Genomic DNA, 15,456 nt, shown 5'->3' on the forward strand with positions numbered 1-15,456 from the left:
TTAAGGCCCGCCAACACATGCCATAAGACTTTGAAAAATGCTATCGATATCCCCAAGAAGAGAATTCTTTTCTTCCTCTTGAGTATTATCCTGAGATTGTTCATGGTAGTGATCGTCCGTCTGGACCTGCTCCACGTGCTTCCCGCCACTGTAAGGGATCATGTCATTGGTCGGATACACGTCCCACATGAGATCGTCGGCCAATCGCCGTCGCGGTTGATGGCCTTGGTAGAAGCACAGCGATTCGGGCAGCCCTTCCGGGCTTCTGTGCCAAGTTCTCCTGAAGCTGCGGCGTTTCTTTGGCAGTACCGTCCGACAGTAATCCTCTTGCCGAATCTCGCTGCGGAGTTTTGTCACCATGTTGGCGATTAGGACCGACCTTCGGAGGGACACCTCGGGATCGTCAATGCAGCGCATCTTGTGGAGCGAGATGTCAAGGACACGTTTTCTATCGTAGGCAATCATACCCTCCAGACAGGTATCACTGTCTGGATTCCCAAGTATATCCGTAGTTCTGCACGATGGCAGGATGTCCGGTATGACATTGTCCATTATATCAGTCGACGACGAATCCACGCAGGATATGGTCCTCTGTTTGGACTCTTCGCCGTCGTAGCACATTGGCAGTTCTATCTCACTGCTCACGTCCGGAAAGAAATCGTCTGGATCGCAGTTGCAGCATCCCTGCGTGGGACCGCACTCGGTACAGCACCTGACCACCACTTCGGTCGGATTAATATGCAACGGTTCGGAAATCATCGTCATGTCACCACGAACTCTACAGGCACAATCACTACAACCATCGTCGAGCATGTCAGAGAGTTTCCGCTTTTTGGAACCGATGCTACAGACGGATGCATTTTCATCTTCGCGGTCGTTTCTTTCTTCGTCGGCGACCTCTTCGTCAACACCACTTCGTCCTCCCATGGTCCAATGTCGAAAAGAAGTAGCGTCCTCTCGCTTCACTCGTGGCGCAGCATTGCGCTGTGTGATTGTACAACCAACGTCGTCTGCTGTGTACGCGTCTGAAAGATTGAAAGAAATTGAATGGACTGTGAATGTGTGTGATCCAAATAAACAATTCAAATAGTCAAGCTTGACCTTCGATGTGACTCGCTACTGGCAAGTACGTCATCAGGTCTGCATTTTTTTTTTTTTTTTTTTTGGGGGGGGGGGGTTGGTTTGTTGTTGTTTTCTGGCATGCATTTAATTGGCAGTATCATTTCTGGCTAACTATGAAGGTAAAAACATTCATTATTTTGCAAATACTTCGGGTTATTTTGTATCAAAATGAATCCTCGCTGTTATACGATAACTTTTGGTTGTAAAATATATCCAATTACACGATCTCGTTTATTTCCTCTCCTCATTAGCACTCTCTTATATCAAAAGATAATTCATTCAAATCATAAAACAAGGGAAGTTAGCTTATCAGTGACGAAATTACTTCGAACGCAGCGGTATACGCTACATTAAAGATTACAGTGATACATTTTGCCGGTATCATCACTGAAAATGACATTCAGAAAGAAACAACCGAAGTGACACTTGATCTTTTTTATCATCCCTCCTTTTCCGACCATGCTCACATCGTCGATACTTTCATATTCAATCCTCACTTTCGTAAAGACTAGAGGATGAAATTCTGCAAGACGTATTGATAAACAGATATATTCTGTAATGGTAATAAAGAATTCTGCGATAGATAAATTGTCACACGGATAGTAGACCTGACTTGTATAGTACATGCTTTCTTGATGTATGATGCTGGAGGTCCCGTGTGCCTACCGTTTTGTAGCCCCTTCTTTTTATTATGGAAAGGCTTCGCTGCGATCCTGAGTAAAACAGTTATTCTTTTCTAGTATCGTCGACTCACGTGGTAAAAAACAACACACAAAAACATCATATTCGGAGTCATCGAATATGAATATCTTTAGATGCTTTATTCGTAGCAGTTGATTTCAGGAGCTGAACGCATTGACGAAGGTTTCATAACTCACTGCAAAATCAATACGGATTCCGTCCTGAAGGAAATTTACAGAAAACATGGACTCCATGGAGAATTGATGATCCATGAAAGCTATGAAAGCACTGTGAAAGGTCATGGGATATTTTAGGGAAATCGAACAGATAGTACAAAAGTTATGAGCATTTCACTGTCGGCACAGCCCTTCTAGTAAATGGCGCCCGTCACGTGGCCACCTATAACGAGTTGTCTTGGTCACGTGTCTGTGACGTAGCTTGCGTAATTCTCGTCATGTCTATACGCGAAAGATCAAAAGCTCCTACATTTCCTCAAAGATATACATATACATGCATATATATATAATACGCTCCTGCAATACTCATGAACTCTATATACCCTCAAGCAAACTTCATAAGGGAGAAATAATATTACAGTATTCGTTCGTTTTGAAAGTGGATACAAGAAAGGATCATTTACACAAACAACATCAAAGCCATACGGCCAAAACCGACATTATATTGTATATATATTTTTTGATATTTCAAGGGAAACCATCTCATGGATGAGTTACTGCAATGGCTCTCAGATTGGTTTGGGGGGGGGTTTGGTTTGATTTATTACTGCATTCAGGCAAATACAATTCAAACTAAAATTCTATAGAAATACGAACGATGACATATGCAATGATAAAAAATGTTCAACAAAAGTATTACAAAAGAAGAAAAACGTAGGCAAAAGTATCATACAATAAACATATAAAAAACATGTCAATAAGATAAGAAGTATATTATTATATAGTATATATTTTTCGGTAAATGAGAGGGATAATTTAAAGCAGGAGACCGCCATCAAGATAGTTGCAAGCTATCTGCTTTTTGTCTGCTTATTATCTCAAAGCAGGTTTGTCAATGCAGGGAAATCTCTAAACTCTTTGCATGCTCTGAGTGCTAATGATCACAGAAAATCTCATAGCGTTGCACATACTGTCCAAAGTCCCTGGCACAGAAAGGGTTAAGTCATGCCTCTCTCACAGTAAGGACGAGAGACAGATCTTAAGCAAAAGTTTGAAGTAGAGCAAATTCCCCTATCGCACGGAATGAAACATCTTCGTGAGGAAAATACTGCATGTATCTCCACAAAACATATCGTAAGCTCTCGTCAGCTTACCAAGTGTAAATGCGTCACGCCCATGCACCGCCACTAACCAGTTATCCCAAATTGAACAAATGGATTATTCACAAACGATGTCGGGATGGGGTTATGATGTGATTAGACTCTGGGTCTATCATATTTCGGGATAGGTCGATACAGAAGAGTCATTTAGTTTGATACACTGGGATCAAATCAGACATTAAACGAAACTTCATAACAACGTATCGATTCTTCTTCCTTTTTTTTCGAACACGTCGTGTTACAAAACATGACTACATAATTAGCAGAGAAGAAATGCACTTCACAGCACATGCCCAAACGCCCACGCACTGGCGTAAGTGCACTCGCTCAGAATGCTAAGACATAACGATATACGAAGCAGAATTCACACCTACGTATGACAGTGGCATAGTCCGCTATAAACCTGATTAAACCGAGGCATGAATTTCATTGTAGACTGTGGACGCTTTACAGTGGAAAAGGTAATTTTATTGTAAAAGATTGTCTTCTCTGTTTTCTATTTCTTTGTTTCTTTTTATCTTTACCTAAGCTTGAAGCGTTCGTCGTGAATCCATTGTAATGTTGATTGCTCGTTGAAACGTCATGAGATACGGAGATACCGTCAGATGCTGCGGAGGATTTGTCATGGTAACAGCAGTAAGGTTGATGCTCGGAGCAGGGGTGATGGGATGCGTGTTTCCATGGAAACGGAGAATAACGCTCGACGGGAACGGCAACGGTCATCGCTGTAGGATGTGCCAACGTGCACGTACCCTGTCTGGCAGACCGTGTGACTTATCATAATCACTTTACATTCGTCTGGAGAGAAAACGGAAACGTACAAAGTTAAAAGGCAATGAGACGCGACAAGACGACACAAGACATTTTACATCTATGAAAAAATATTGTAAATGAAGCATTCCCGATTTTGATAAATGAGAATGGAAAAGTCTGTACTCATAAAATGATACAGAAAAATATTAAATCAGTATACATTTCGTGTAGATTAATCGTGAGACTTGAATATCAGTTGAGCGGATCTGAAATGGGCCAACCTACTTAACTTTACAAACTCTTAAAGCAATGTTTTCAAATTCAATCTTCGTGGAAGTGGAGATGTATAGAGTCGGAATTACTATCACCATTTGTTGTGTTTTTATTCAATCAAATAATGATCAGAAAGTGACCGATGACATACAGGTGCAGAGTCATTTGATTTGTGATATTCGTGGGTTTTGAAACAATTCTCGGTGATATATTCATTATGCCGGCTAAGTATAAATAAATCGTTGTCTGAATGTATTTCCTAATTATGTATCATCTCATTTCCCCCAGCGTGCCGGACGTGGAAATGAAAGTTTTGTGTGTTCGTTTGCAAAAATGCTCTCCTGTGAGATCATTCACGTGACCGAAAAAACAAAAACAAAACGGATAAGCTGTCCTAAAGCACTGATGTATGTTTAAAATGTTATAAAGTTAAGCACACACACACGTCAATCAGACGCATTTACAGGCCGATGGGTCATATACAACGTCACAAGGGAGCATTTAGGCCTGTAGAACGATCATTTTGCTTGCGAGTAGAACATATTGTAACCTTTTAAAAACACATTCTGCATCAATTTAGACATTTTGTCATGTTAGCGAATAAAAGGAAATGTTTATGGTACAGATATATTTACAAAAATAGTGTGCAACAGAGCATTGACTTATTGTCATATAAGGAAAAGTGAAGATGCAGCAAGCAAACACCTCCGGAAAACCTGTGCCCCCTCCCAAAAAAAATTGAAAAATGAAATGAAATAAAAAATGAAAAATACTGTCTGCAGTTTTTAAGGCGGTTTTGACGAAACCATTTACATTGCTTCTAAAAACTGCCATGCAATTCATGAAGGAATAAAAGATATTTACATCAGGCTGACAGAGAAAATCTAATGAAAGAGACAGTTATAGATTATCAATACAAGCGATGACGTAAATACCGATGTACTATGAAGGGTAAAAACATGGCATATGTGATTTCCTCACAATGTAACTCCACTATATCAGGTGTGCTTTACTAAATAGAGTACATTTAATATGAAACACTCTGAATTAAAAAAAAAAAATCGGCCCTAAGATAAAATGTTTTGAAACGTTATCACGAAACATTGATGTCCATAACAATCACATTGATATGCAAATTATCAAGTGATGCTGTCATTGCCTCATGAGTTTCCATTAGACCTGTCTACCGCCGATCTTCATTAATATCTTCTTTTTCCCCTTTACATGAAATCAAATAGTAAAACTTCGACATAATCCGCATCAATGTCCTGTTGTGCTGCAGTATGCTAGCGACGATGAATCGATTGCGACAAATGCGTGATTGCTATACATGTATACAACTGACATGTGATTGTGTTGTAATATATTGGCCAAAGGTAAGATGTGCTTGATTGCAGAAAATCTGCATTTCAACATCAGCACTAAAAGTCGCAAAAACATTCTCAAAAGGGATATGATAAAGTCTTCAAAAGGGAACGAAACTGCAACATGAAGACCTTATTATACGAAATCATGCTCTCTCGGTAATAAATGATATGAGCATGCATGGTCAACGCAGTAGTACATGATTACAAGACAAACGCCATTGATGTCTCGCCTGCATATATGGCAATTTATAATCATAGTATTTTAAGTGAAAGTTCATTGACTTTTGGCCTTTGACCTTGTCGGAATTTACCAATATTCTAACTTGACGGGCATCATTAGGTGATGTATTGTGGCGTGAGTTTGGTGGTGATAACTCAAAGCTGCGTGTGTGGAAAGTTATTGAGCGCACACAATATATGGCTGTTATCAGAGAAAGATCATTAACATTTTGACCTTCGACCTTCTCAAAATTCACAAATATTTGAGCTTGACCGCCATTTTTACAAGGGCGGATCCAGGAATTCTGTAAAGAGGGGGCGCCTTTACAAAATCAAAGGGGGGCGCACGCATCCCTCCCACATTTTTCTTTTTATTTCTTTTGTTTTAACAAAAAATATGGGGGGGGGGGGGGCCGGTGCGCTCCTCCCTGGATCCGCCACTGTCTTAAGGTGATGTATGCCTATATGTGGTTTGAATTTGGTAGTGCATAGCTCAAAGCTGTGGAAAGTCATTGAGAGTGCACGACAATACTAAAAGTACAATGCTTATCAGGTAAATTTCATTGACTTTCTGACCCTTGCCCTTGTAAGAATTCACCAATATTCGATCTTGATTGGCATCATTAGGTGATGTACCTGTGGTGTGAATTTGGTGGTCATAGCTCAAAGCTGTGGAAATTAATTGAGAGTACACCACAATATTATGTGTATAGTGTTTATCCAGTAAAGTTCATTGACCATTTGGCCTTTGGCCTTGTTGGACTATACCCATATTCGAACGTGACCGGCATTTCTAGGTCATGTACCTGTGATGTGAGTGTTGGTAGTCATAGTTCCAATCTGTGGAAAGTTTTTGAGAGTACACCACAATAAGCCAGTTCGGAGTTCCACTTTGAGTATGAGCAGAAAAAAGGTCTTTCGTACCAACAGGCATGCTGGCTTTTAAATTCACTGGGATAAGCATTTGTGATGTAATGGTTATTCATGTAATCATTATAAATGCTGCTTGCCAGCACATCCACCCGACAGCAAAAGTGGTATTTGGCAATGGCAATATAAGAAAGAGATTGTTAATTACATTCAATGCAAAATAATGAAATAGATGCTTTCCCAAGTGTTAATTGACGGATCATTCTGGTTATCTAGTCTACGCAAGTTCATTCTTTGTATGAACACAATTGATGATGAATCCCATAAATTGCCATGTTCTCATTATGTCTCTCTAAAAAAGAGTGAAGTGCCCCCAATCGACTGAGAAACAAAGAAAGGTCATTCGTATACCAAAGTGTCCATGAGCTAACTCCGAACTGGCGTATACTCTCTAAAAAAAATCGAGTGAAAATTTTCACTCTAAAAAGAGTGAATACAAAAAAGAGTGATTTTCGAGTGAAATTGGAGTGAATTTTGAGTGAAAATGCTCATTTTCACTCATTTTGGAGTGACGTCAGGGATCACTCGAAGATTTTGGAGTGATCCCTGACGTCACTCCAAAATGAGTGAAAATGAGCATTTTCACTCAAAATTCACTCCAATTTCACTCGAAATTCACTCTTTTTTGTTTTCACTCTTTTTAGAGTGAAAATTTTCACTCGATTTTTTTTAGAGAGTACTGTAAGTACAGTGCTTATTAGGGCAAGTTCATTGACCTTTGACCTTGTCAGACTTCAGCAATATTCGAACTTGAACTTTAGATTATGAAACTGTGGCGAGAGTGTGGTGGTCACAGCACAAAGCTGTGGAAAGTTAGAGCCGAGAGTGCACCAAATCGTTCACGACGTCGCAGCCGACGACGACAACTTCGACGGAAAAATGACTTACGCATATTGTCTCGCTTCCGCTACCCGGGCAAGACAAAGCAGCTTATCAAAGTATCACACCAAAAACATGCACATTCAGTATCCACACTGCCTTACACTGACACATTTGCGCACACATTCTCCCCCGTATAAAGCAAATGATACGGCGACCTTATCAATAACATACACCCTAAAAAGCCTACCTGCAGACACACGTGACCAAAAAATCATCATCCCAAAACATGTCACTTTCCCCACAGGAATATCATTGTTTAAAAAAAAAAAGTCTTCAAAAAGGATTTATTTAGACACACATTTCAAAAGTCAAGCAGACGCCCTTATACGCGTGGGTTGTAGTCAACGTCACAAGGGAGCGTTTATAGAACAACCTTTTGCTTGCAAATAGTTCACATTACCCGGGTTTTCACCCACATTTTGCATGGATTGAAATATTTTGTCATTTTGTGAATAAAAGAAATGTTTACGGTACTGATGAAGTTACAAAAATAACATGCAGGGGAGCATTGACTTACTGTCATAAAAAGAAAAGCGAAGAAGGACGCAAACACCTCCGGAAAACGTAATGAAAAGAAGCCTATCTCTTCAATTTTTATAGCCGCTTTGACGAAACTAGTTACGTTGCTTAATACAAAAACTTTATCCTATCCTTTTTGAGTATAATTTCACGAATGTTACTGCTAATGTCGAAATGCAAAATTTCTGTAATCACACACAATTCAGACTTTAGCAGATACAGATTTTCTGCAATCAATGATACATTGTTTTACACCACAAACCCTGCATAATCAGAATTGGCATTACATGTATCTTGCACTGTCACACTTCCAAATATGTATATTCTCTCCCACGTAAAGTCCTCATCTAAATGATACATCCCAAGGCTTACCTGCAGACGCACTTTAACAAGAAATTATCATCCCACAATTTGTCCCTCTCCCATCTGTTATATAGGCATATGTTTGTTATGGTTATAGTCGTGTAAATGTAAACGTAACGGCATGGCAATGTAACACAAAGTCACGCTGCGCTTTAAATGGCGATCTCCTGTGTTTTGTCACCTGCTCACGTATGATTTTAGTGTGCAATGTCGTTATATTTTATGTTATGTAAGTTATCAGAGAGAGTGTTCAGGGATTTGCAATTCCTATTTTAATTTGCATCTATTCATACATCTAAATACCTTGTATTGAATTGTTGCTGGCTTCAATATATTCAATACAGAAATAAAATCAAAGCAAATCAAACCAAAACGAAGTTGTACATCCATTCTATCAACGAACTGTTTGATCAAGTCGTCGGTGTTACCACGAACCGACGCTATTTCGTTTTTGAGCGAAAATGCAGTTCTGAGAAAATCGCGTTTAAAGATCTCACAAGTTTTAGACAACGTTTTCAATGACTTTTCCTGTCTTGTGTGTGAAAATTTTGACAGGGTGATGAGAGTGGAAGTTATTCTTCCTATCCATAGTGTAATTTTAGTGTGAATTCAAAAAATTTACGATATTTCTGTCTTCAAACTCACTGCGTCGGTTCGTAAATCCATCGTTTCTTGCGCGCACCATAGGTTATGTACTTAAGCGCGGGTCCCACGAACCGACGTAAGTTGTATTACGCCGGTTCGTGGGACCCGCGCTGTAGGGCCTGTACAATAGGTAACGTGCAATACGCGTGTATTTACGAACCGTCGCTATTTCATTTTCGTATGTGTTTACATACAAATACTATTAGGGCTATACCTGCTTATCAACAATAACCTTATTAATTGAAATTAATTGTCATGTAATGATTGTTGTGATGATTACAATACATTTAGTGATAACTAAGATGATAATACAAGCCAGTTTCTCTTGATTGTTCTAAAAAGAGTGTTGTCATTGTTTTCATCTTCATTTAGTACACGCATGTATTGTTATTATAGCTGTGGTTGATCGTTCCAAAGATTTCTTTGCCCCCCCCCCCCTTTTTTTTTGTGGATATATTATTATTTAACACTTTTGCGTTTGGACATCTATGGTAATACATGTATTCGGTATACTGTGTTTCATATTTTTTTACTGTTTTTTTTTTACTTAATTAACTTACTTTTTCATTTTTTCACATTATTTTTAATTCAAATTTAGTTCACTTCTTTCATAATAATTATGAATGTTTGTTCTAAGATGAAGGATACCGCTAAATCTTGGGAAAAAGATGTGCCAGTCAGTAATAATTACTTGTATTTACTCATCTTTCATACTCATGCATGCACTCTGTTATTTCTTTCTCTGAAATAATATATTAATTTCTTTATTTCTTATTATTCCACATATTTGTGACATTTACTTTGTCACAATTTTTATCAGTGTCATTGTCATTTGGCTCGCATGCGAATTCACTCATAATTCCTCATTTTCCATCTTTCTCTTTCCTGCTCAACAGATTCTATGATAGCTGCACCTGATCATATAAAGACATAAACTCATCCTGCCTGCACTCTTCGAAACTGATAAACTCCTAAAAATACATGAATATCAACACTATCAGAATTTCAAGCTTCATTTTAAATATATAACAATGGTCATGTTTTATTATGCCTTTTGCAGCAATATATTGAAGAGGTGCATTATGTAATCGAAGAAACATAGGTCCTCAGTAGAATATCAAATTTGAATTATTCAGAGATGAGTAATGACAATGGGAAGGATAACAATTGTGGAAGAGCTCCATAAATCAATACATATCCAATGGCAAATGGAGATGGAATCAAGATTCAAGAATATGTGTAATTCAAGTTCATTATTATATCAGTTCTTGTGTGTTCACAAAAAGAGGAACACAGTTCGAACATGCACACCAAATCTTACATCGTACATTTACATCTATAGAGTGCGGACGGAACATATACAAGAGAAAGAATAACATTCTCAAATTAATATATCAAGCATAACTACATGTATGTATATGACCACACAAAGATGTTGCTGCATACAGGTTTTAAATATGCATGAAGCTTGAGAGTGCTGCAACACCCATATGCTCAGATAAAAACTTGATGTATATCATACAAAAGAGAAGAGGTACTGCATGTACATGTAGTTACACTATTCACAGGACAGTAGAGAAAAAGCACGAGAGAGAGAGGGAAATGGGTGTCTAAAATAGGTCGATGTAAGGAGTGCCAAGCCAATTAAGTCTCTAATAGAAGTCATACATATATAAGGAAACAAATTAATCACAACATAAATGATCATGCTCATGTTAACCAATAATTAGCATCTAAAAATGTGTGTAGAAAGCCCATAATATCAGCCTTTCGCCCCGAAGGCTTGTATTATGAGAAAAGAGAAATTTTGGCCGACCCCCCCCCCTCCCTGTGAATCCTTAATCCACCAGTACTATAAACACATTCTGAGAATGTGTTTTAGTACATGTACTAGCAAATTCACAAGAGGGTTGGGGAAATTCAGCCAAAATTGTGTGTGGCTAAAATAATTAAAAAGAAAGGTCATCAGCAAAACTACGGGGTGGATGCAGACGAATTTTCATGTGATGACTAAAAAATATGCAGCTAAAGGAAAAAAAAAAGACGGCGGAGAGGGGCCAAGGCTAATTTGACTCCCCTCCCCCCCCCCCCCACCAAAAAACAAACAAACAAACAAACACCACTGTTTTACAGCACCTTTAAAGGACTCTTAATTTTTTGTTTGTTCAAAAACAAACGTCTTTTCCATATTGTAGGCGAAATGTAGACCGATACAGTGTATAAAGTGTACATCCCAAGCTATTAAAGAAAAAAAAACAGATTATGAATATCATTTAAAGTAAGAATTTCAGTGTGTTTAATCATCTTTAGTTGAGTTGCAAATGACATGTACATATTTAATAAGAGCAGTAAACTTCGAAGCGCCCCCAAGCCCTTCTATACTTAATTATTCATGTGTAAAGGTAGCGCCAGGGCACTCTGGTGGTCTAGTGGTTATGACGCTGGTCTAGTAATCCAGAGGTCGTGGGTTCGAATCCTGCTTGGGCTGCCTGTGATTTTTTTTTCACAGCAGCCTACAAACTGCACACTGCAGTTGCGTGCGTTACTACGGATGGAGACAAATGAATAATCTATTATTTTAATATACGATGTTTGACATCCTTATTGCAATCACTTTCTTTAATTGTAAATTTAGAGACATAATGAATTATTATTAAAAGAAATCAAATTTCTGTATTTTGTTGTGAGTTTGCATGGGAACATACACGTATCATAATTTACAATTTTAGTTATATAAAGAACATCTTATAACAGAACTGTCTAGTGATGGTTGAATAATTATGTCAAATTGTTATAAGTCCTATCATTTACATGGAGTGCATGTTCCCATGTTTATAAGAATCATACGTGACACATTCAAAGTGGGTTGAAGACAACAAAATAATAAATAAAAGAATAAAGGAGAATAGAACTTAATCTGATTACAGCATCATCTAAATATTGCCAATGTGCACTTAGAAATCTATCAAGATTTATCACAAGGTTATGATTACCACACAAAACCTTCAAGATTTATTATCATGAAATACATACCAATGAACACTTAAAAAAATCTAACGTTCCACATCCACATGAAGCTTTCCTTGATATAAATGTCTCTCTGTAGTGTTATTAAAGTGTAGCAAAATTGTAATTACGACATCACAGAATGGAATGCATCGTTTTCACCTTCAATCTTAGGATCTCCTTTCATGTTTCCACTTTACAATCACATTTCACTGTAGATATACCGTCCTTATGTTGTCGCCCTTCATCCCAATTTCTCCCTTCTATCCTATCTGTAGATTGTCTTCTTTCCTAAGCCATTGTATTCACATTCCTTGATGATCAGCACGATGCTGTACTTTTTTCTTCTTCTCTGAAACAGTCCAGCTCTTCGCTACTGCATGGCATCAGTCATCTGAAAGAAAAGACAGAAATTAAGAACTTTCGATTAAAATCAAACATCATGATACAAGATACAACTTTCATTTTGAGAAAAAGAAATCAGCCAACTAAACTGTAGTTGAAATTATTTTGCTCTATTTATATTAAACATAAAACAAAACGGTATACAGGATCAAAGAATGTCAAAAAAAATACTGCTGTTTTTGATGCATATTCAAATTGTCTCGCCTTTTACATACTTTAATGATGCAAGATCTTATGTCTAGCACTTAGTAAGTCTCATGTAGAATTTAAATTATTATTCACATGAATAAATCTGCATGTCCTTGTAAACAAGGCATTGCTTTGAAAAAGCTGAATATCACTAATTGCATTTGGGAAAGAGTCTACGACAATCAAACTTGTTTATTATCAGAGACTTTAACATCTTAATAAGACCTAGACTCTACATTACCATTGTATTCACATCCGTTGGTGATGTACACGACCCTGTACTTTTCCTTTTCTTTTCTGAGACAGTCCAGTTCTTCGCTACTACATGGCACCAGTCATCTGAAAGAAAAGAAAGAAATTAAGAACTTTTGATTAAAATCAAACATCATGGCACAAGATACAACTTTAATTTTGAGAAGAAAAAAAAATCAGCCAACAAAACTGAAGTTGAAATTATTTTGCTCTATTTATATTAAACATAAAACAAAATGGTAGGCCTATGCAGGATCAAAGAATGTCAAAAAATGCTGCTGTTCGTACTGTATTTGATGCATATTCAAATTGCCTCTTCATTTACACATTTTACTGATGCAAGATATTATGTTTAGCACTTGGTATGTCTCATGTAGAAATTGAATTATCATTCACATGAATATAAATCTACATGTATTTGTAAACAAGGCATTGCATTGAAATAGCTGAATATTACTACATGTACCTGCATTTGGGAAACAGTCTATGACAATCAAACCTGTTTCTTATCAGAGACTGTAACATCTTAATTAGACCTAGACTCTACATTATCATTCAGCTTTTAAAGGTATTAACCATTCACCTATAAAACACTGGCATTGTCATGTGCATCATATTTCTTTGATACTGCACATATTTTCATGAAGTCTGCACAAGAATGCAAATGAAACACGTCTGCTGTTTGGTATTTATGAAAAAAAAAATCACTAACCCGAAGTCCTTGGCCTTAGAAATAACATGTGGCGAGTTTAGTAGGAATTGACGTTAAATTCTTAAAATAGAATAAGAATAGATCTACTAAGTAGGCCTTTGCCTCATGAATGTCTGGTCTAATTATAGACTAAGTGAAGTCTAGACCTTTCACTTTTAAGTTACCAGTGGTTCACAAAATTTATATTATAGATCTAGACTACATCTAGATCTAGACATCTAATACTATTAGATCTTGGCAACTTTTGTCTTTGTGACACGAAATTAACACGTCACGGATGATATTGCGGCGATATCCAACAGGATGACAGTACCACTATTACTGACTCAGTAAGTTGACATAGATAACTAACATCAACTTGTTAACGTACGTTAGAGATGGCACCATATACAAAAGCCGGTGACACTGACACTGACAGATCTAACGACTACGTTAGACTAACGTTAAAGAGTTAGACTCGCCATCTCAGTAAGTCGGCCAAAGACAAAGTCGATACAGGGCTAAGTCAGTGTTACTGTTATGTTAGGCCTAACAAATGTTAACGGTTTACTCGGTTAGGTTAGGTTTACCAGGACTCAAGAGTCCTGGTTAAATCAGTCGAGGGACATTTCTTAGAAGTCCTTCGATTCCAAGAATAAAAAGGGTGAAAGAACAAAGGGAAAAAAGGAAAGAAGAAAGGACAAAAGATTATGTATGGATGCTGTGGAAATCGACAGCGCTACTGTATCACTATCAATCACGCATGAATATGTAAACGCCATTTGGTTGGGCCGCATTCACAAGTTTTAGGGAAAAAAAGTCCCACCGCTGTGCTTCAAAGGTACTCCACTCGAACTAACATTAGACATAATGTCACGTATCTACACACAGTACGGTACTAGGGCTGAATTCACAAGTATACTATAACACTGCACTGTACAGGAAAGCCACCTAACCTGTAGAGTACTACTCGTAGTGTTTAGCGTTAGGTAGTATCACTAGACCACATACTGTCATAGATGACATCTACCACCAACGCTGCACACTGGCACTGGTCCGACGGTCCCTGACCAGGGAAAAATCACTGTTGGACACTGACCAGTAACTTTTTCAGGAATGGACCAGTAAAGATTGGGGGAAAAAATGGGTGGACTCTACCTACTATTACCACTAGTCTAGATGTAGATCTAGAGCTAGACTACCGTGTCCCGGTATGCTCTGAACTGTGTTAATTTGACTTGGTCTTAGACTTCAGCTGATCTTAGTTTTAGTAACTGGTACCGGTATTACAAGTAAAGTCTTAACTTAGACTTAATAGTTAGACTTGAAAGTAAAAGTCTAACATGTCTAACTTTATTCTTTCTCTTCCTTTGAGTTTTACTGTTAGACTTTTTATTATTTTTTTTTGTTTAGTACGCCTACTTTGTCAATCTCATGATTTCATTTTCAACTCAAAAGTCAAGGCTTTTAGTGTCTTCGAGACTTTGAAATCTTGCAATCTGCATGTCTTGCACACAGACGTTACGACTACAGTACTCAGTAGTCTCAGAAGTAACGACATAAGTTGAAAAGAAACAATAAATAATATGATTTGGGATCTAATTTGAAATTGGATGGCGTTTACAGACTAGGCTTCATAAGCATCACGCGATTGAATACATGGGACTACACACTACCGCAATTAATGGTTATGGTAGTCCAACTGAAACTGTTATTTGAGCATGATTTTAATAGGATTATAGCTTACCATTCACTTCACTCGTGGACAGTGGGCTGGCTTAGGCCGTCATTCATCTTTCAGAAGGTTTGGTTCTCACTCTGAG

General features: G+C 37.8%; 1 protein-coding gene across 1 annotated transcript; it reads right to left on the reverse strand.

Moving 5' to 3' along the window:
* Nucleotides 1-3,862, reverse strand: LOC139737920 (uncharacterized). The gene is made up of 2 exons (XM_071648587.1): nucleotides 3,664-3,862; nucleotides 1-1,025 (listed from the first exon to the last, which is right to left on the reverse strand). Exons 1-2 carry the CDS (start codon nucleotides 3,860-3,862, stop codon nucleotides 1-3), a joined length of 1,224 nt encoding a protein of 407 aa, XP_071504688.1.
* Nucleotides 3,863-15,456: the final 11,594 nt, after the last annotated feature.

The sequence above is a fragment of the Diadema antillarum genome, unplaced genomic scaffold, assembly GCF_040938485.1.
Source record: "Diadema antillarum isolate AM-2024a unplaced genomic scaffold, OU_Dant_1.0 seq00000715_RagTag, whole genome shotgun sequence".
NCBI classification, from domain to species: Eukaryota; Metazoa; Echinodermata; class Echinoidea; order Diadematoida; family Diadematidae; genus Diadema; species Diadema antillarum.

Coding starts and splice junctions, on each gene's coding strand:
- LOC139737920 (XM_071648587.1), bottom strand. CDS start 3,862: ATGACCGTTGCCGTTCCCGTCGAGCGTTATTCTCCGTTTCCATGGAAA. Junction 1,026..3,663: donor GACGAACGCTTCAAGCTTAG/GTAAAGATAAAA, acceptor TCAATCTTTCAG/ACGCGTACACAGCAGACGAC.